General features: G+C 40.2%; 1 protein-coding gene across 11 annotated transcripts in view; it reads left to right on the forward strand.

Annotated features, from left to right (window-relative positions):
• EMB (embigin) overlaps positions 1 to 20255 on the forward strand; it is a 169955-nt gene that overhangs the window by 74875 nt on the left and 74825 nt on the right. For 3 of the 11 annotated variants that reach the window (XM_059878885.1, XM_024981467.2, XM_024981468.2), the window contains exons 1-4: positions 1119 to 2194; positions 5548 to 5637; positions 7883 to 7972; positions 11067 to 11156. In XM_059878885.1, the coding sequence (XP_059734868.1) occupies positions 1996 to 2194; positions 5548 to 5637; positions 7883 to 7972; positions 11067 to 11156 (469 nt within the window). In that variant the 5' untranslated portion in view covers positions 1119 to 1995. Of the gene's footprint in view, positions 1 to 1102; positions 2195 to 5547; positions 5638 to 7882; positions 7973 to 11066; positions 11157 to 20255 lie in introns of those variants that run through there. The other 8 variants (XM_024981475.2, XM_024981476.2, XM_024981474.2 and 5 more) reach the window with 6 other exon arrangements.

A 20255-nucleotide genomic window follows, 5' to 3' on the forward strand; every position in this document is an offset into this window, starting at 1 on the left:
AATGTGGGAGACCTGGGTTCCATCCCTGGGTTGGGAAGATCCCTTGGAGAGGGCATGGCAGTCCACTCCAGTATTCTTGCGTGGAGAATCCCTGTGGACAGAAGAGCCTGGTGGGCTACAGTTCATGGAGTCATGAAGAGTCAGACAAGACTGAATAACTAAGCACAGCACAGCAATCAATACATTGCTGTATCCACAATGTGGATAAGAGAGAGGAGGACAAGGAATGGTGTTTATCCTACTAATAGCTTTTTCTTACACTTTTTTTCTAAATGGAGTTCAGATCCTTTTGAGATTATAAAATTTAAGAGATTTTCAGGAGGGGTTAGAGAAAATGCTTCTTCTTAAACAGAGATATAGTTGAACTTATTTTCTGACTTAAGTAAAAGCAAATCTTAAAACCCAAAGCAGTTTTCTAGTGTTACTTAACACAAGCTGGAATCAAGATTGACCAGAGAAATATCAATAACCTCAGATATGCAGATGACACCACTGTTATGACAGAAAGTGAAGAAGAACTAAAGAGCCTCTTGATGAAAGTGAAACAGGAGAGTGAAAAAGTTGGCTTAAAGCTCAACATTCAGAAAACTAAGATCATGGCATCTGGTCCCATCACTTCATGGCAAATAGATGGGGAAACAGTGGAAACAGTGAAAGACTTTATTTTCTTGGGCTCCAAAATCACTGCAGATGGTGACTGCAGCCATAAAATTAAAAGACGCTTATTCCTTGGAAGAAAAGCTATGACCAACCTAGACAGCATATTAAAAAGCAGAGACATTACTTTGTAAACAAAGGTCCAAGGCTATGGTTTTTCCAGTGGTCATGTATGGATGTGAGAGTTGGACTATAAAGAAAGGTGAGCACAGAAGAATTGATGCTTTTGAACTGTGGTGTTGGAGAAGACTCTTGAGAGTCTCTTGGACTGAAAGGAGATCCAACCAGTCCATCTTAAAGGAGATCAGTCCTGGGTGTTCATTGGAAGGACTGATGTTGAAGCTGAAACTCCAATACTCTGGCCACCTGTTGCAAAGAACTGGCTCATTGGAAAAGACCCTGATGCTGGGAGGGATTGGGGGCAGGAGGAGAAGGGGATGACAGAGGATGAGATGGCTGGATGGCATCACCAACTCAATGGACATGAGTTTGGGTAAATTCCGGGAGTTGGTGATGGACAGGGAGGGCTGGCTTGCTGCAGTCCATGGGGTCGCAAAGAGTTGGACACAACTGAGTGACTAAACTGAACTGATCCTCTTTTTTTTTTTTTTTTTTCCGAATTTACTTCAATTGAGTAGGGCCCCATTTAAATATGTGATAATGTTTCTTTAATATTAAGTAGAAAGCATGGCATGCTTATTTCATTTAAAAAATGTTAATAGTGTAAATTATAAATCCTTCCAGCAATGCCTATTTTAAAAGGTAACATGTTAAAGATATCTAAATAGAGACCATTTTGCGATTTTCCATGAAACAGTAATAACTGGTGAAAATTAGATGTTACTCAATTCTTTGACGCAACACCCTCATGCTCCATTTGCCAAGTGCAGTGTGCATGCTCAGTCACTCAATCATGTGTGACTGTTACCCCCGGAATGTAGCCCTCAAGGCTCCTCTGTCCATGGGATTCTCCAGGCAAGAATACTGGAGTGGATTGCCATTTCCTTCTCCAGGGGATCTTCCCCACCCAGGGATCAAGCCCACGTTTCTTGCATCTTCTGCATTGGCTGGTGGATCCTTTACCATTGTGCTGCCTGGGAAACCCAGTTCCTTGAGGAGAGAAAGAAAATGTTTTAATCTCTAGCACAACTACTAGAGGCTAGCTACTCTCTTATGTTGGCATTTTGGCCACTACCTGTAAAAGAATACCGAGTGGAACGCCTCCAGTAATGACTAAGAAAGGAGTGAGCATGGTAACTTGAGGAATGTGTGTTCCGATCTCGGTGCCGTCACTCAATATTATGCAGCTTTTCTATCCTCCTTTCTTTCCTCTATGAAATGAAGCCCCAAGGAACACGTCGGTGGCAGTATTTGGATCAGGATACAAATTTTGCCTCTCCGTTTTGTGTACTTCTCTTTTGTGACTCAGCCAGTCCTTTCGGGGAAGTATTCAAACCACATCTGCCTGACTGTCCTGCCAGTTTCCCTCAAATACCATCGTTGGCTGAGTCAGTCTCCTGTCATCCTACTGAAAGCAGTAAGGTTTACCTTCTCACTTTTTTGATTAAAACATATCTTGGCTAAACAAAGAGCTTCTCACTTTGCTTTTCTGACACCTTGTGCAGACTGCCCTGCTCTTGTACTGAAGACTCTTAAAGGTCTTCCCAAGACAAAATTCACAACAGTAGACATGCCCTTTTGCACTTGGGACTTCAGTGGAATCTGGAGCCTGATCATGAATGCTTTAAAGGCAATACAAAATTAGGATACAGGTGATGGCTGGTTTGTGGATGTCTGGTTATATTTTTAAGATAGGACCTGGCAATTGGAAGTAGTCACAACAGCTAGAATAACTGGAATTATTTCAGTTTTCTTACTCTTTAAGCTTGGTGTTTCCTTTTTCTCCTATTCCTTCAACTTCCGTAAATTCAGATTTTTGCCCAAGCCAAGCCTAGATCCTTTTTTGCTTCTTGCTCTAATGTAGACCCTAGGTGGACCCATCCATCCATGTCCTGATGATGCAAAATGTGAAGATAACCCAGCCTCATCTCCCTGGTGTGTTCTCTCCAGTTCTCTTCTAACACCAGAGTCATTCAAAGATGTAGATCATGCTTCATATTCAGTAGGTCACATGCAAGCTTGTATACAACACACAGGCTAGTTATAGTCAACATTATGAATGGGTACTACTCTGAAATTTTAATGACTGTCACAAATGGTGGGCCTCAGTCAATATCATTATGATCCATGTAGCTTTATATTCCATATTGACATCCTGCATGTATGCTCTCTATGTTCACTTATTTAAGTGAAATGAGAATGACAGTGTTTCTTCCAGCTTATGTCACTCATATTGTTGTTGATAGTGTGGATAATAATAATGATAATAAGTGTCAGACAATCTCAAAAGGGTTATGAGCTTGTTTCAGGGATAGAGTGTGATGGAAGACCTTCATGATGGTATTCCACTGTACAGTAGGCTAGGCTAAGTGGAAAGACCTCCTGAGCAAAGGAAGTACTAATATCCAAGCTTGTGTCTGTAGGCTTCACAGAACAGATAATAGAGTGGAGCATCTGTCTTGATCTCCTTGAGATACTTTCTCTTTAATGCAACCTCTAAGTGAGCTATGCCCAATAACAACAAAAAAAGGAACTTTCATGTTGATAAACTTTTTGGCTATGTCTGTGTGTTTGAGAGAGAGTGACAGAGAATATGAATGAATGAATATTAGGTGTGGATGAAGGAGAAGTTTGTATTCTTGACAGCCTAGTGAGAAACTCAGGGCATATTTTCCTAAATAATCACTGTCAGAGAGCAGTGTGATTTAGGTATGTTATTTGGTTAAAGGATATGAGAAACTGCATTCCACCTTCTAAGATTGTATTCAGTTCAGTTCAGTCGCTCAGTTGTGTCTGACTCTTTGCGACCCCATGAATCGCAGCACGCCAGGCCTCCCTGTCCGTCACCAACTCCTGGAGTTCACTCAAACTCACATCCATCGAGTCAGTGATGCCATCCAGCCATCTCATCCTCTGTTGTCCCCTTTTCCTCCTGCCCCCAATCACTCCCAGCATCAGAGTCTTTTCCAATGAGTCAACTCTTTGCATGAGGTGGCCAAGTACTGGAGTTTCAGCTTTAGCATCATTCCTTCCAAAGAACACCCAGGGCTGATCTCCTTCAGAATGGACTGGTTGGATCTCTTGCAGTCCAAGGGACTCTCAAGAGTCTTCTCAAACACCACAGTGCAAAAGCATCAATTCTTCAGTGCTCAGCTTTTTTCACAGTCCAACTCTCACATCCATACATGACCACTGGAAAAACCATAGCTTTGACTAGACGGACATTTGTTGGCAAAGTAATGTCTCTGCTTTTCAATATGCTATCTAAGATTGTACTAGAAGTGATCAAATCTTTGGACCATGGGCTTATTTGAGAGTTAGGCTCCTCTGTCTTTGGGAATTCTCAAGGCAAGAATACTGGAGTGGGTTCTATGTCCTCCTCCAGGGGATCTTCCCAACCCAGGGATGGAACCCAGGTTTCCTGCATTGCAGGTGGATTCTTTACCATCCAAGCCACTGGGGAAGCCCAACATAAATATAAAGCGTACATATACTATACAGTCCATGGAATCCTCTAGGCCACAATACTGGAGTGGGTAGCTGTTCCCTTCTCCAGGGGATCTTCCCAGCCCAGGGATCGAACCCAGGTTTCCCTCATTGCAGGTGGGTTCTTTACCAGCTGAGCAACCAGGGAAGTCCTGGAGAGCAGTGTGATTTAGGTATGTTATTTGTTAAAGGATGATTTTATGAGAAACTGCATCCTACCTTCCAAGATTGTGTTAGAAGTGACCAAATCTTTGTAACATGGTATATTGGAGGGTTGGGTTCTTCAAAATACTTTTTAAAAAAATTAGGCAATATTGTAAAGGCGGTGTGTAAGCTGAAGCAACAAAAATGATAACTTGCTTTGGTAACATTTTTCATACATGTTAGAAAAAGAAACAACTAGAAATCTAATCTTGCAAATGGAATAACTTTTTAAGCAGAGAATTTTAAAAAATGTGGTATAAAAGAGGCTCAAGTTTAATTTAAAGTAAATGAAAAGTTTTCAGAATGCAGTCAAGTTTACAGTAATGAGCCTTTCTCCTTCTCTGCCTTGTTTGGTAGAGTTGGGGTAGTCTTCCTGGGAGGTAATGTCTATGTCCTAAAGTCAAACAGAGAATAGCTGGTGTTTAGAAAAAAAAAAAAAAAAAGGAATCTTTGAGGAGAATGCGACAGATGGAAACAGAAACCTTGCTTTTTTGATGAAAGTTTTCGAGAGAAGAAACCAGTGACATAGCAAGACTGGAAGTCAGTTTGGTGGAGGGTAGGCTGGGCTGTGACCGTAGCGGAGAGCAGCGCAGACTCTCCTGTGGATCCGCTGTGTGCTCCCTGTTCTCTAGCAGCCGGCACACTCTCTCCTTCCTGTTAATGTTCTTTATTATGGTCTCTCTGTCCCCTTTGTCCTCTCATCTTCTCTCTGCCTTTCTATGCCTTCCCCCTCCCCCCGCCCCGATACTGTTTATCTAATTCCTCAATGTCGTAATTTATATTTTATAAAGAAATTACAAATCGTAGGATAAGAGAAGGTTTGTTTTTTAAGCCGCTTGATGTAAAGCAATAGGGATTTTTGAGTAAAAAAATAGAAGGGAAATTTTGGTACATTTAGTAGCTCAGTGTATTTCAGAATGTCTGTGGAACATAGAAGACCTAGTGAATGAGAGTTTCCTGAAAACATTATTTTTCATTAATAGTATACAGTACAGCATTTTAGCTGTTGTGTGAAGTAGCTTTTAGGCAGTCATTTAACTGTGATAATAATATGTAATCACGTGTTCTTTTTTCTTACAGCTGCACCTTTTAAAAGTCTACCTGTCCAGGAAGAAATGATGACAAAGTACTCTAATCTTTCTTTGGAGAGTCATAACATATCAGTGACTGGTAAATGCATCGTGTTTCTAATAAGTTAATAACCAGAGAATTTTTTATATTTAATTAAGCCACTGTATTTTCCTTATGGAGTACTAATCTCTACTCACAGTTTGGAGGAAGAAACACACCAGTACCTAATACAGTTATAATATAGTGAGATGGGAGTCAAATGTGATGAGGGCATTGCGCCCCAATGCAGGGAGGAGGCGGCCAGTTAGCTGGGAGGATTAAGGAAGGCTCTCTAGAAGGACAGCTGAGGAGAGGGGAGGGTTCATTTTAATTTGCCGATGCTCTTCTGCTGTCCTCAGACCTTGCTGGTACAGCCATTCAAGTCACGCTGCCTTGAGAGGAGAATTCAGGTATCTACTGGAAGACCTTTAGACAAAGAAATTAAAGATGTTACCTTTAAGTCAGGGACAGTGCTATGGAAAAACAAGTAAGGAATCCTGAAATAAAATGCAGGTCTGCTTTCTCCTCAGTTTTGGATTCCAGTGTTTTAAAAGTAATCTCAGAGCCTTTTAAATGTTACCTGTTTTAGTAACCATATTAGAAGTATAATTAGAATTCTAATCCTGTTTATTAAGTCACTGATAAGTTTTATCCAATCCTATGTCCAGTCTTTAACTGTCCTCTAGTCTTAAGAATGGTTTCCCTGTTTCTGTTTAATGTGAGTAAAAGGTGTGCCCTCCCTGAAATCTGATACCATTGGAATGTTCACAGTGAGTTTTCTGACAGAAGAACATCTTTATGCCTTTGTGCCACTCCTGTTTGTTTCCAGATGTCCCCACTCTAGTATTTGGAGTGTATTCCGTCTTGTAAAAAGGAATCACCACACTCCTGTGTTGCTGCTTGTTGGTTTACTTTTCACAAGTTTTAATGGTTGGTTTCCTGTGTTAGGATGGAGTGTTTCTTTAAGAGAGATTTATGTAAGGACATAAGTTTGCACATCTATTCATTAACCTGGTAATGCTGGCAGGAGCACACCCCTCATTTATCCTGTATAGTGGAGCTCAGGTGCAAGAAGGATCAGGTGCCCACAGAAGGAGTAAAAATTGGACTTTTAGTTGATGTCAGGCTGATGATTTACTTAACTTAACCTGTTTGGAGGGTTTCTCTCATAACTACTCTTTTGTTCTGATAACTGCTATTAAAACCAGCGTTCCTACAGTATCCAAGAGAGCAGGTGTTCACAACTGTCCATTACTCACTGTCTGCCTTGGCCTGATCAAACTGGCGTCAGGCTTTTCTTTTCCTCTCAGACCCCTGACCTTCGGCTTGCCCCCAGTCTGAGTCCAGTGCTGCCGTCGGCTTTCCCCCCTAGGTTGCCCCATTGCTTCTTAAAAGTTCTTTCCAGTCCTCTTACCCCTCTGTATACAAGAAAAGTGTTTTTTTTCTGTTTGACACTGAGATGCCTGTAGATCCAAAGCTTGTAGCATTTCCCCGATTACAGTAGAATTTTTGGAATAAAGACTCTCCTTATTTGGGCGCTCCTGGTGGCTCAGTGGTAAAGAACCTGCCTGCCAATGCAGGAGATGTGGGTTCTATCCCTGGGTCAGGAAGATCCCCTGGAGAAGGAAATGGCCACCCACTCTAGTATTCTTGCCTGGGAAATCCCATGGACAGAGCATCCTGGCGGGCTACAGTTGATGGGGTCACCAAAGAGCTGGACACGACTTAACAACTGAAAACAAAAGCAAACAAGGCTGTACTGTCCCCAGAGCTGGAAAACAGCAGCACAGACTTCGCTGCGCAGGTGTTGTGTGCTGTCCGCCCTCCAGCACCCAGTACATTCTCTCTCTCTTCACTTTTTATGTCCTTTATTATGATCTGTCTGTCCATTTTTGTCCTCTCATCTGCTCCCTGCCTTTCGATGTCTTTTATTTTCTGGCACTCTTTATCTAATTTCTCAGTGTCTTCATTTATGTATTAGAAAGAAATGACAAATTGTAGGATAAGGAAAGTTGTTTTTTTTTTTTTTTAAGTCAACTGATACAAGTCAGTAGGGATTTTTCAGGAAAAAATATAGACTGGAAATTTTGTTACACTCATAAGCTCAGTATGTTTCTAAATGTCTATGGAGCATATAAAACATAATGAATCAGAGATTCCTGAAAACATTAATATTATGTATGTACATTAATATCTCATTAATATTGTGTATATACAATATAGTATTTTAGCTGCTGTGAAATAGCTTTTATGCAGTCATTTAACCTTGATAATAACATGTAATCATATGTTCTTTTTCTTACAGCTGCACCTTTTACAAGTCTACCTGTCCAGGAAGAAATGATGACAAAGTCCTCTAACCTTTCCTTGGAGAGTCATAGCATATCAATGACTGGTAAATGTATCATGTTTCATGTTTCAAATAATATAATACCCAGATAATTTTTATTTTTAATTAAGCCACTGTATTTTGCCTTATGCAGTACTAAATTCTGCTCACAGTCTGGTGGGAGAAACACACCAGTATCTCATACAGCTAAAACCTGTGAGGTACTCCAGTGCAGGGAGGAGGCAGCCAGTCCAGCTGGGAGGGTTAAGAAAAGTTCTCTAGAAGAAAGACAGCTGAGGAGAGGGGAGGGTTCATTTTAGTTTGCAGATGCTCTTCTGCTGTCCTCACACCTTGCTGGTACAGCCATTCAAGTCACTCTGCCTTGAGAGGAGAATTCATGTATCTACTGGAAGAGCTTTAGGCAAAGAAATTAAAGATGTTACCTATGAGTCAGGGACAGTGCAATGGAAAAACAAGTAAAGAATCCAGAAATAAAATGCAGGTCTGCTTTCTTCTCACAGTTTTGGATACCAGTGTTTTAAAAGTAATCTCAGAGCCCTTTAAATGACTCAGAGTTCAGTTCAGTTGCTCAGTCGTGTCCGACTCTGTGGGACCCCATGAATCCCAGCACGCCAGGCCTCCCTGTCCATCACCAACTCCCGGAGTTCACCCAGACTCATGTCCATGGAGTTAGTGATGCCATCCAGCCATCTTATCCTCTGTTGTCCCCTTCTCCTCCTGCCCCCAATCCCTCCCAGCATCAGAGTCTTTTCCAGTGAGTCAACTTTTTGCATGAGGTGGCCAAAGTACTGGAGTTTCAGCTTTAGCATCTTTCCTTCCAAAGAAATCCCAGGGCTGCTCTCCTTCAGAATGGACTGGTTGGATCTCCTTGCAGTCCAAGGGACTCTCAAGAGTCTTCTCCAACACCACAGTTCAAAAGCATCAATTCTTCGGCACTCAGCCTTCTTCACAGTCCAACTCTCACATCCATACATGACCACAGGAAAAACCGTAGCCTTGACTAGACGAACCTTTGTTGGCAAAGTAATGTCTCTGCTTTTGAATATGCTATCTTTCCTTCCAAGGAGTAAGCGTCTTTTTATTTCATGGCTGCAGTCACCATCTGCAGTGATTTTGGAGCCCAAGAAAATGAAGTCTGACACTGTTTCCACTGTTTCCCCATCTTTTTGCCATGAAGTGATGGGACCAGATGCCATGATCTTCGTTTTCTGAATGTTGAGCTTTCAGCCAACTTTTTCACTCTCCACTTTCACTTTCATCAAGAGGCTTTTGAGTTCCTCTTCACTTTCTGCCATAAGGGTGGTGTCATCCGCATATCTCCCGGCAATCTTGATTCCAGCTTGTGTTTCTTCCAGTCCAGCGTTTCTCATGATGTACTCTGCATAAATGACTCAGAGTAGTTATCTGTTTTAATAACAATATTAGAACCATATTAGAAGTATAATTAGAATTCTAATCCTGTTTTTTAAGTCACCGATAAGTTTTATCCAATCCTATGTCCAGTCTTTAACTGTCCTCTAGTCTTAAGAACAGTTTCCCTGTTTCTGTTTAATGTGAGTAAAAGGTGTGCCCTCCCTGAAATCTGATACCATTGGAATGTTCACAGTGAGTTTTCTGACAGAACATCTTTATGCCTTTGTGCCACTCCTGTTTGTTTCCAGATGTCCCCACTCTAGTATTTGGAGTGTATTCCGTCTTGTAAAAAAGGAATCACCACACTCCTGTGTTGCTGCTTGTTGGTTTACTTTTCACAAGTTTTAATGGTTGGTTTCCTGTGTTAGGATGGAGTGTTTCTTTAAGAGAGATTTATGTAAGGACATAAGTTTGCACATCTATTCATTAACCTGGTAATGCTGGCAGGAGCACACCCCTCATTTATCCTGTATAGTGGAGCTCAGGTGCAAGAAGGATCAGGTGCCCACAGAAGGAGTAAAAATTGGACTTTTAGTTGATGTCAGGCTGATGATTTACTTACTTAACCTGTTTGGAGGGTTTCTCTCATAACTACTCTTTTGTTCTGATAACTGCTATTAAAACCAGCGTTCCTACAGTATCCAAGAGAGCAGGTGTTCACAACTGTCCATTACTCACTGTCTGCCTTGGCCTGATCAAACTGGCGTCAGGCTTTTCTTTTCCTCTCAGACCCCTGACCTTCGGCTTGCCCCCAGTCTGAGTCCAGTGCTGCCGTCGGCTTTCCCCCCTAGGTTGCCCCATTGCTTCTTAAAAGTTCTTTCCAGTCCTCTTACCCCTCTGTATACAAGAAAAGTGTTTTTTTTCTGTTTGACACTGAGATGCCTGTAGATCCAAAGCTTGTAGCATTTCCCCGATTACAGTAGAATTTTTGGAATAAAGACTCTCCTTATTTGGGCGCTTCTGGTGGCTCAGTGGTAAAGAACCTGCCTGCCAATGCAGGAGATGTGGGTTCTATCCCTGGGTCAGGAAGATCCCCTGGAGAAAGAAATGGCCACCCACTCTAGTATTCTTGCCTGAGAAATCCCATGGACAGAGCATCCTGGCAGCCTAGAGTTGATGGGGTCACCAAAGAGCTGGACACGACTTAACAACTGAAAACAAAAGCAAACAAGGCTGTACTGTCCCCAGAGCTGGAAAACAGCAGCACAGACTTCGCTGCACAGGCACAGGTGTTGTGTGCTGTCCGCCCTCCAGCACCCAGTACATTCTCTCTGTCTTCACTTTTTATGTCCTTTATTATGATCTGTCTGTCCGTTTTTGTCCTCTCATCTGCTCCCTGCCTTTCGATGTCTTTTATTTTCTGGCACTCTTTATCTAATTTCTCAGTGTCTTCATTTATGTATTAGAAAGAAATGACAAATTGTAGGATAAGGAAAGTTGTTTTTTTTTTAAGTCAACTGATACAAGTCAGTAGGGATTTTTCAGGAAAAAATATAGACTGGAAATTTTGTTACACTCATTAGCTCAGTGTGTTTCTAAATGTCTATGGAGCATATTAAAACATAATGAATCAGAGATTCCTGAAAACATTAATATTATGTATGTACATTAATATCTCATTAATATTGTGTATATACAATATAGTATTTTAGCTGCTGTGAAATAGCTTTTATGCAGTCATTTAACCTTGATAATAACATGTAATCATATGTTCTTTTTCTTACAGCTGCACCTTTTACAAGTCTACCTGTCCAGGAAGAAATGATGACAAAGTCCTCTAACCTTTCCTTGGAGAGTCATAGCATATCAATGACTGGTAAATGTATCATGTTTCATGTTTCAAATAATATAATACCCAGATAATTTTTATTTTTAATTAAGCCACTGTATTTTGCCTTATGCAGTACTAAATTCTGCTCACAGTCTGGTGGGAGAAACACACCAGTATCTCATACAGCTAAAACCTGTGAGGTACTCCAGTGCAGGGAGGAGGCAGCCAGTCCAGCTGGGAGGGTTAAGAAAAGTTCTCTAGAAGAAAGACAGCTGAGGAGAGGGGAGGGTTCATTTTAGTTTGCAGATGCTCTTCTGCTGTCCTCACACCTTGCTGGTACAGCCATTCAAGTCACTCTGCCTTGAGAGGAGAATTCATGTATCTACTGGAAGAGCTTTAGGCAAAGAAATTAAAGATGTTACCTATGAGTCAGGGACAGTGCAATGGAAAAACAAGTAAAGAATCCAGAAATAAAATGCAGGTCTGCTTTCTTCTCACAGTTTTGGATTCCAGTGTTTTAAAAGTAATCTCAGAGCCCTTTAAATGACTCAGAGTGGTTATCTGTTTTAGTAACAATATTAGAACCATATTAGAAGTATAATTAAAATTCTAATCCTGTTTATTAAGTCACTGATAAGTTTTATCCAATCCTATGTCCAGTCTTTAACTGTCCTCTAGTCTTAAGAACGGTTTCCCTGTTTCTGTTTAATGTGAGTAAAAGGTGTGCCCTCCCTGAAATCTGATACCATTGGAATGTTCGCAGTGAATTTTTTGACAGAAGAACATCTATATGCCTTTGTGCCACTCCTGTTTGTTTCCAGATGTCCCCACTCTAGTATTTGGAGTGTATTCCGTCTTGTAAAAAGGAATCACCACACTCCTGTGTTGCTGCTTGTTGGTTTACTTTTCACAAGTTTTAATGGTTGGTTTCCTTTGTTAGGATGGAGTGTTTCTTTAAGAGAGATTTATGTAAGGACATAAGTTTGCACATCTATTCATTAACCTGGTAATGCTGGCAGGAGCACACCCCTCATTTATCCTGTATAGTGGAGCTCAGGTGCAAGAAGGATCAGGTGCCCACAGAAGGAGTAAAAATTGGACTTTTAGTTGATGTCAGGCTGATTATTTACTTACTTAACCTGTTTGGAGGGTTTCACTCCTAGCCACTCTTTTTTTCTGATACTGCTATTAAAACCAGTGTTCATACAGTATCCAAGACAGCAGGTGTCCACAACTATCCATTACTCACTGTCTGCCTTAGGGCTTCTCTGGTGGCTCAGATGGTAAAGAATCTGCCTGCAATGCAGGAGACCCAGGTTCAATCTCTGGGTTAGGAAGATCCCCTGGAGAAAGAATGGCATCCCACTCCAATATTCTTGCCTGAGTTTTCCATGGACAGAGGTTGTCTACAGTCCATGGGGTCACAAAAGAGTCGGACATGACTGAGCAACTAACACAACACCCTGTCTACCTTGGCCTGATCAAACTTGAGTCATGCTTTTCTTTTCCTCTCAGACCCCTGGACTTTGGCTTGCCCCCAGTCTGTGTAAGCAGTAAATGCATTACCCCAGTCCAGTGGTGCTGTCTGCTTTTACCACTGGGTAAAAGCTTCATTTCTTCTCAAGGATTCCTTCCAGCCCTCTTACCCCTTCTTATAAAATTGTTTTTTTCTATTTGACGTTGAGATGCCTGTAGATCCAAAGCTTGCAGCATTTCCCCTATTGCAGTAGATGTTTGGAATATAATTATTCCTTAAGTGTGGATTTGATTTTACTCAAAAAAGAAAAAAAAAATGACATTAACTTTGGGCTTTCCTTGTGGCTCAGCTGGTAAAGAATCTGCCTGCAATGCAGAAGACCTGGGTTTGATCCCTGTGTCAGGAAGATCCCCTGGAGAAGGGAAAGGCTACCCACTGCAGTATTCTGGCCTGGAGAATTCCATGGACTGTATAGTCCATGGGGTCGCAAAGAGTTGGACAAGACTGATCAAGCTTCACTTTCACTTTTCTTTGAAACACAGCGTCTCTGAGCTGTGACCCTTTTTATGGTAGGCTGTTGTTCTGGTTGCCTTTGTATCTAAAAGTTTGGTTTTAGGAACTGCCTTTATTGAAATATAGAATTTAAATCTGAAGGTGTACTCAAGTTTATTAGGAACCATAGGCTTTCTTCTTCTTGTTATCACTAGGAGTTTTAAGGTACTTCATGAAGAGAATGTTTTCATATATTTTCACCTTGTTTATTTGAATTGTGCTTAGCAACATTTCTGTTTTGTTGCTTATTATTTTCTCTTTTCCTGTGGCCTTTTTAAAAATTCATCTCTTTTGGGACAAAATGTCTCTTTTAGAGAGATCTAAATGTGGACATTGGTTGTAGAGTTGGCTCCAGTTCATAGCATACTGACTCAAAGATGCTTGAGACTGAGAAACAGGTCCTGTGCCTTGGAGAGTGAACAGTGTGACCTTTGAGTCATGATAGCAAATTGTCTACTGGTTTTATGTTTTAAAAATATTGCTAGTAATTTACCTAACAGATACAAGGTAATGTCTAGATGTGTATTTTTACACATAACTGAGTTTAAACCTCATAAGAACCCTAAACAATAGATACTGCTACTATTTGCAACTTGCTCATGAGGAAAAAGAAGCACTGAGAGACCAAGTGAATGGACCACAGTCACAGGTGGTAAGTTGGGAGTTTGATTTTCAAACCAGACTCTCTGGCACCAGGGGCTTATGCTATTAACCATTATACTATGTACGCAGCCTTTCTTAATGCCCAGTTACTCATTTCTTTCAACAGTGTTCCTAATATAATTATACCTATTTTAAGGAAACTTAGCTTTGTTTTTGAGACTATGGAAAAAGTTTCAAAAACAATGAAAAGGAGGGTATTTTAATTGTTCTTTGCTAAATAGGTTTGTCATGGAAATTGCACTTGCTTAGATAGTGGATATATTGTAAAAGTATAACTGACCTAAGAATAAGGTATGCTTTTTTTCCAGTTGTCTGATACCACTGGGTTTCAAAATTGATCTTTTAATAATGGACTATTTTTACATCACTGTGCTAGGTTTCCCAGGGTCAATATTCAGAAGTCATTGTTTGTATTACAGCAATCAGAGTGTTTCTTTATTGTTTTATTTTTTTCTTCCTCTGTGTATGTTAGTGATCGGTGTCTCCATCAGTGTGTTACAATTTAACCAAAGAGGTTACAATCAAAACATCTGCTGGCAGTTTTCTTGACTACCCTGGTAATGCTGGCATAGGCTGTCCCCACTGGCACATTTTATTTACCATTTTAAGATGTGATTAGCTGTCCTGGCAAGGACCTGATGAGACAGGGAGGTAGACAAAGCAGGCATTGGAGGGACAGATGAGTATATTAAAGCACAGAGTAAAATTTGGAAAGATTAGTCCAGGAAGGGAAAGGCAGCCATGGTGTTTAGACCAGCTAGACAGGAAGTCTAGGGTTAGGATTCAGATTCCAGGCTTAAGTGACTGGTCAGTGAGTTTGTGAAAACGTAAAGAACTGATGTTGAAGCTGAAACTCCAATACTTTGGCAACCTGATGCGAAGAGCTGACTCATTTGAAAAGACCCTGATGCTGGGAAAGATTGAAGGCAGGAGGAGAAGGGAACGACAGAGGATGAGATGGTTGGATGGCATCACCGACTCAATGGATATGGGTTTGGGTGGACTGTGGGAGTTGGTGATGGACAGGGAGGCCTGGCGTGCTGCGGTTCTTGGGATCACAAGGAGTCGGACACAGTTGAGCGACTGAACTGAAAGAAACAACTGTCTCTTACATTTGGCTGCTCAGACACTTTGTTGCTGAGAAGATCTGAGGATGATTCCAGTGAGGTGTACTTGTTTAGGATGTTTCTCAGAAGCAGATCACCAGTTATCAAATCTTATGTAGACTGTTGATGTAGAGAGGAAAAGGATTGTGAATCCTAATATATACAGAGAGTGAAAGAGAAGGTGGAAGAGGGATCCGTCATAGTAACACAATTGATAGTAGCTGTCAGCAGCTTTTGTTTTACGCTAGAGTTTCTCATTATCATAAACATTAACATTTTGGGCTGGATAATTCTCTGTTGCTGGGGTCAGGGGGTGCATGGTTGTGGGCGCTGTAGGATGTTTAGCATCATCCCTGGCCTCTCTATCCACTACATTTGAGCAGCACCTACCAAGTTGTGACAACCAAAAATGTCTCCAGATATTGTCACATGTCCCCTAGTAGACAAAATTATCCTCAATTGTAAACCACTGGTTGACACATAAAAAAGAATAGCTGTATTACTGTTCCCTGTCCCCTCAGCGTGGGGAGACAGATGATTTAATAATCACATGGTTGTTAACATTTAATAAAAAATTTCACCAAAAAGTTAGATGATGGTGCTGAGCATAAGTGGGACAGGGAACCTGATCAATTAAAAGCCTTTTCCCTGCCCTTTTGCTGATTTCAGATCCTCCCCATCTTTGAGAATTAAGTTAAAAGCTATGTCCCCAGTAAAGCGCAAATAGAGAAGTACTGTTTCTGTTTCTCTGATATGTATCCAGCATCTTTTAATGAATTTTAAATTACATAAATAAAAATGAATTCATTTGAAGAAATACTAAAATGTTATTTCTAGCCCACAATAAATTAGAGAATCTGACAGTTCTCTTGACACATCTAGAAAATCTAAAATATAGCAACATTCATTCTTTTAAATATAAAATCTTTTAAGTATATAGCTAAGTACTGCCAAAAGATATAATCAATAAACGAGTCTATAATAGGAATGGAAAAGAGTGTTACTTGAGCCAAATGGAAGACTATAGCCCAGGAGACAGATTCAGGAAGCACTTGAATTGTGTTCTACTGGACTACAAAATGGGGAAGTTTATAAAGGCAAACACTGCAAAATTAACTTAAGTTGTTTGTCAAGAATTATAATTAGACTAGGGATCCAATTGTGAATTGATGTCATATTAGGTTTCCTTGTGTTTGTTGCCAAGGCACTTGAGTTCTCATAGCCACAGACTTAGAACAAGGCCTTGAATTTAGGCAAAGAGGGGAGTTGGAACTGAAAAGCCCCAGAAAGCTGGAGCTGAAAACCCTCAGAATTCTATAAACACAGAGAAAGGATTCACATAGTGTAAAAAACAGCTGATGAGCACAAGGAGATGCTCAGCTGGCTTCTTGGTTGTAGCTTTGTTCTGCACCAAAACAAAAGATTTCCATGAGTTTTCTAAGACAAGAGCCTGCTCTCCCTGAGGCTGTAATTCAGATTTACGTTACTTGCATGATACAGGAGCTTCCAACCTGAGAAATAACACAAAAATGACCCTGACAGGTGATACTTCTGCAGGAAAGCAAATGAAAAACATCTGTGGAAGGAGGAATCGTTCTCCTTGGCTGTGCAGTTCATATTTGGACCTGCTTGCGAGACAGAAATGTGAAGTGCAGTGAAGCAGTTCTAACACTGAGCATCCACTAAGGAGCAGTGGGATTACACCTTCTAGAACTTCAGACTCTAGAATACCGGGGAAGGATGTGAAGGAAGCAATACTTGAAACATGAGAAAAGAACATTATGCTATTAAAAATATATATATATATATGTTGGGGGGTATCTGTATAAGGTGATGGATAATCATTTTCCAATATATATAGGTCTAGTCATTATGATGTACACACTGAACTTACATAGGGTTGTATGTCAAGCATGTCTCAGTAAAACTGAAAGGGAAAAAAAATCACTTTTGAAAAATAGCTGAATAGAACTTCTGGGGATAAAAACAAAACTTGTCAGACTTGACTATTCACTGCTTCCATTCTCAGATCTCTCTCTTTTTGCCAGTGGTAATCTCTGTACAATGTATGTGTTTATGTGTGTAGTAACCATAGAAGCTATATAGTATTTTTGGCTATTCTTTAATATTAATATTATAAACCCATATGTATCCATCTGAAAATTGCTTTTTTTTGGTCATCCTCCAACATTAATTCTGGGGGCTCTAGCCATATCATCTATGCATGTAGCATGTTCTTTTAGCTGTGTGTACAGTATAGATACACAGGCTTGGGTATTTTTCTCTCAAGAGACCTTAGTTTGCTTAAATTTTTTTCTAATGTAAACCATAGAGCAACAGACACTTCTACGTATCTCTTTCTGGGCATGGTTGTCTGTGTTCTTCTAGGATAAATACCACAAAATAGAATTGCTGAATTAGAAACTATGCACATTTTAACACCTACTTGCAAACTAGCCTCCAAAGTATCTTGATAATTTAATCCTTCCCCCCGTTTGCATATTTGAGTATAATTTTCTCTAGATCCTGACCAGCCTTGATGTTATTAAACTCTTTGCTATTATGAGCATGAAAAGGTCTACCTGTTGTTTTAATTTGCATTCTGGAATTAGATGTATATGTGTGCATTTATATGTTAATATCATTTATTCAATTGTCTATTGGGCTTATGAAAAAAGTGAAAGTGTTAGTTGCTCAGTAGTGTCTGACTCTTTGAGACCCGAGAGATGATAGCCTGCCAGGCTCTTCTGTCTATAGAATTCTCCAGGCAACAACACTAAAGTGGATAGCCATTCCCTTCTCCAGGGGATATTCCAGACTCAGGGATGGAACCCAGGTCTCCTGCATTGCAGGAAGATTCTTTACTGTCTGAGTCACCAGGGAAGCCATTGGGCTTATATGGTCTTCAGTTTATACAAATGAGACAGCTATAAATTTTGAGTAGTAATTTTTACTTTTTAGAAAAATTGCAAATATTCTTTCTTTAATTTTTTACATGTTTTTTTTATTGTGTATTAAATTTTATTTACACATTTCTGTTAATATTTTCATAGGAGTTTTTTAACCTTCCATTTTTAAACCATTTAAAACATGGTTCTTTGTATTGTGTCTGATAGAACACTAACATTATTATATAGATGTATTATTTTATATAGACATTTTATATATGTCCCCAAATGTCCCTAAATCCTTGCCTGAATAGTTCTTTTTTTCCCTACTATTTTGAAATACCACCCTGATCATATTACAAATTCCCCTATGCTGTTTTGTTTCTCTACCGTTTAAATGTTTTTCAAACTTTTAATAGTGCTCTACAAAGTAAGGAACGATTTACCTTGTGAACTGATGTACTACCATGCATGCATGCACATGTCAAGCAACACCCACACGTAATAGATGTGTTACACTTTGATGATTTCTATCTTACAACCCATTAAAAAACAAATCTGATGGTAATTAAGTTGATTTTCTGGTCTACTGTTTCCAACTTGCAATCTGAAAATTTCTGCTTATTTTATATCATTAATTTTCTTGGTGTTTTCCAGCATCACTAACAAATTAATATTACTTCTTGAAACATTATACTTTTGTTACTTTTTTTCAAAAACTAGCTTTTTCTAATTCCTGTACTTTTACTCTTTCAAGTGGAGTTTTTGTTTGGAACCAAGTTCCATAAAAAATCCTTTTTGGATCTGACTGACTTTTAACTGAATCTATGGATTATTTTGGGGGGGGAGAATATTAGTATTTTTATAATCCCGCTATGGTTTTCCAGTAGTCATGTATGGATGTTAGAGTTGGACTGTGAAGAAAGCTGAGGGCCGAAGAACTGATGCTTTTGAACTGTGGTGTTGGAGAAGACTCTTGAGAGTCCCTTGGACTGCAAGGAGATCCAACCAGTCCATTCTAAAGGAGATCAGCCCTGGGATTTCTTTGGAAGGACTGATGCTAAAGCTGAAACTCCAGTACTTTGGCCACCTCATGCAAAGACTTGACTCATTGGAAAAGACTCTGATGCTGGGAGGGATTGAGGGCAGGAGGAGAAGGGGACGCCAGCGGATGAGATGGCTGGATGGCATCACTGACTCGATGGACGTGAGTCTGAGTGAACTCCGGGAGTTGGTGATGGACAGGGAGGCCTGGCGTGCTGCGATTCATGGGGTCGCCAAGAGTCAGACATGACTGAGCGACTGAACTGAACTGCATACTCTGTTGTCACCTGTGATTTAAATCTCATTTGACTTGGAATGTCTATTTAGTTAAAATTTTCCACATATATATATATATATATATATATACACACACACTTAAAATTTGTACATAGATACACAACATGCCTATACACACATACACATACATGTTGCTACAGTCAAGCTAATTAACATGTCATCTTCTCACATAGTTATCATTTTTTGTGTGTGAAGAATGCACTTGAAACCTACTGTCTTAGCATATTTCCAGTGTTCTATACAGAGTTATTAATTATAGTCTTTATGCCTATATATAGTAGCTATAAAGTCTTAGACTCTCTAGTCTTACTCATTCTATGTAACTGCAACCTCATACATACCCTTTGATCACCCCGTCCCCACCCCTCTTCTGTCCCTGATAACATCAACATTCTGCTCTCTGCTTGTTTGAATTTGACTTTCTTTTTAGATTCCACATATTAATGAAGGGGCTTCCCTCATAGCTCAATTGGTAAAGAATTTGCCTGCAATGCAGGAGACCTGGGTCCGATTCCTGGGTTGGGGAGATCTGCTGGAGAAGGGAAAGGCTACCCACTCCAATATTCTTGGGCTTCCCTTGTGGCTCAGCAGATAAAGAATCTGCTTGCAATGCGGGAGACCTGGATTTGATCCCTGGATTGGGAAGATTCCTTGGAGAAGGGAAAAGCTACCCATTCCAGTATTCTGGCCTGGAGAATTCCATGGACTATACAGTCCATGGGGTCGCAAAGAGTTGGAGATGACTGGGCTACTTTCACTTTCATATTAGTGAAATCATACAGTATTTTTTTCTCTGTCTCTGGGTTATTTCACTTAGCATAATGTCCTTAATGTACTTACCTCTTTTTAATAAGAGTTTCTATTTTTAAAGCATGTTTGGAAACACTGTCCTATGTGAAAAATTTTAATTTGCTTTTTCCATTTGTTTTTTTTTTTAAATGTAAGAACAAAGTAGATTTTTATTTCACATGATATGATTCCTAAATGAACCCATTAAGGTCTGCTGCTGCTGCTGCTGCTGCTGCTAAGTCGCTTCAGTCATGTCCGACTCTGTGCGACCCCATAGACGGCGGCCCACCAGGCTCCCCCCTCCCTGGGATTCTCCAGGCAAGAACAC

The sequence above is a fragment of the Bos taurus genome, chromosome 20 (assembly GCF_002263795.3).
Source record: "Bos taurus isolate L1 Dominette 01449 registration number 42190680 breed Hereford chromosome 20, ARS-UCD2.0, whole genome shotgun sequence".
NCBI lineage: Eukaryota > Metazoa > Chordata > Mammalia > Artiodactyla > Bovidae > Bos > Bos taurus.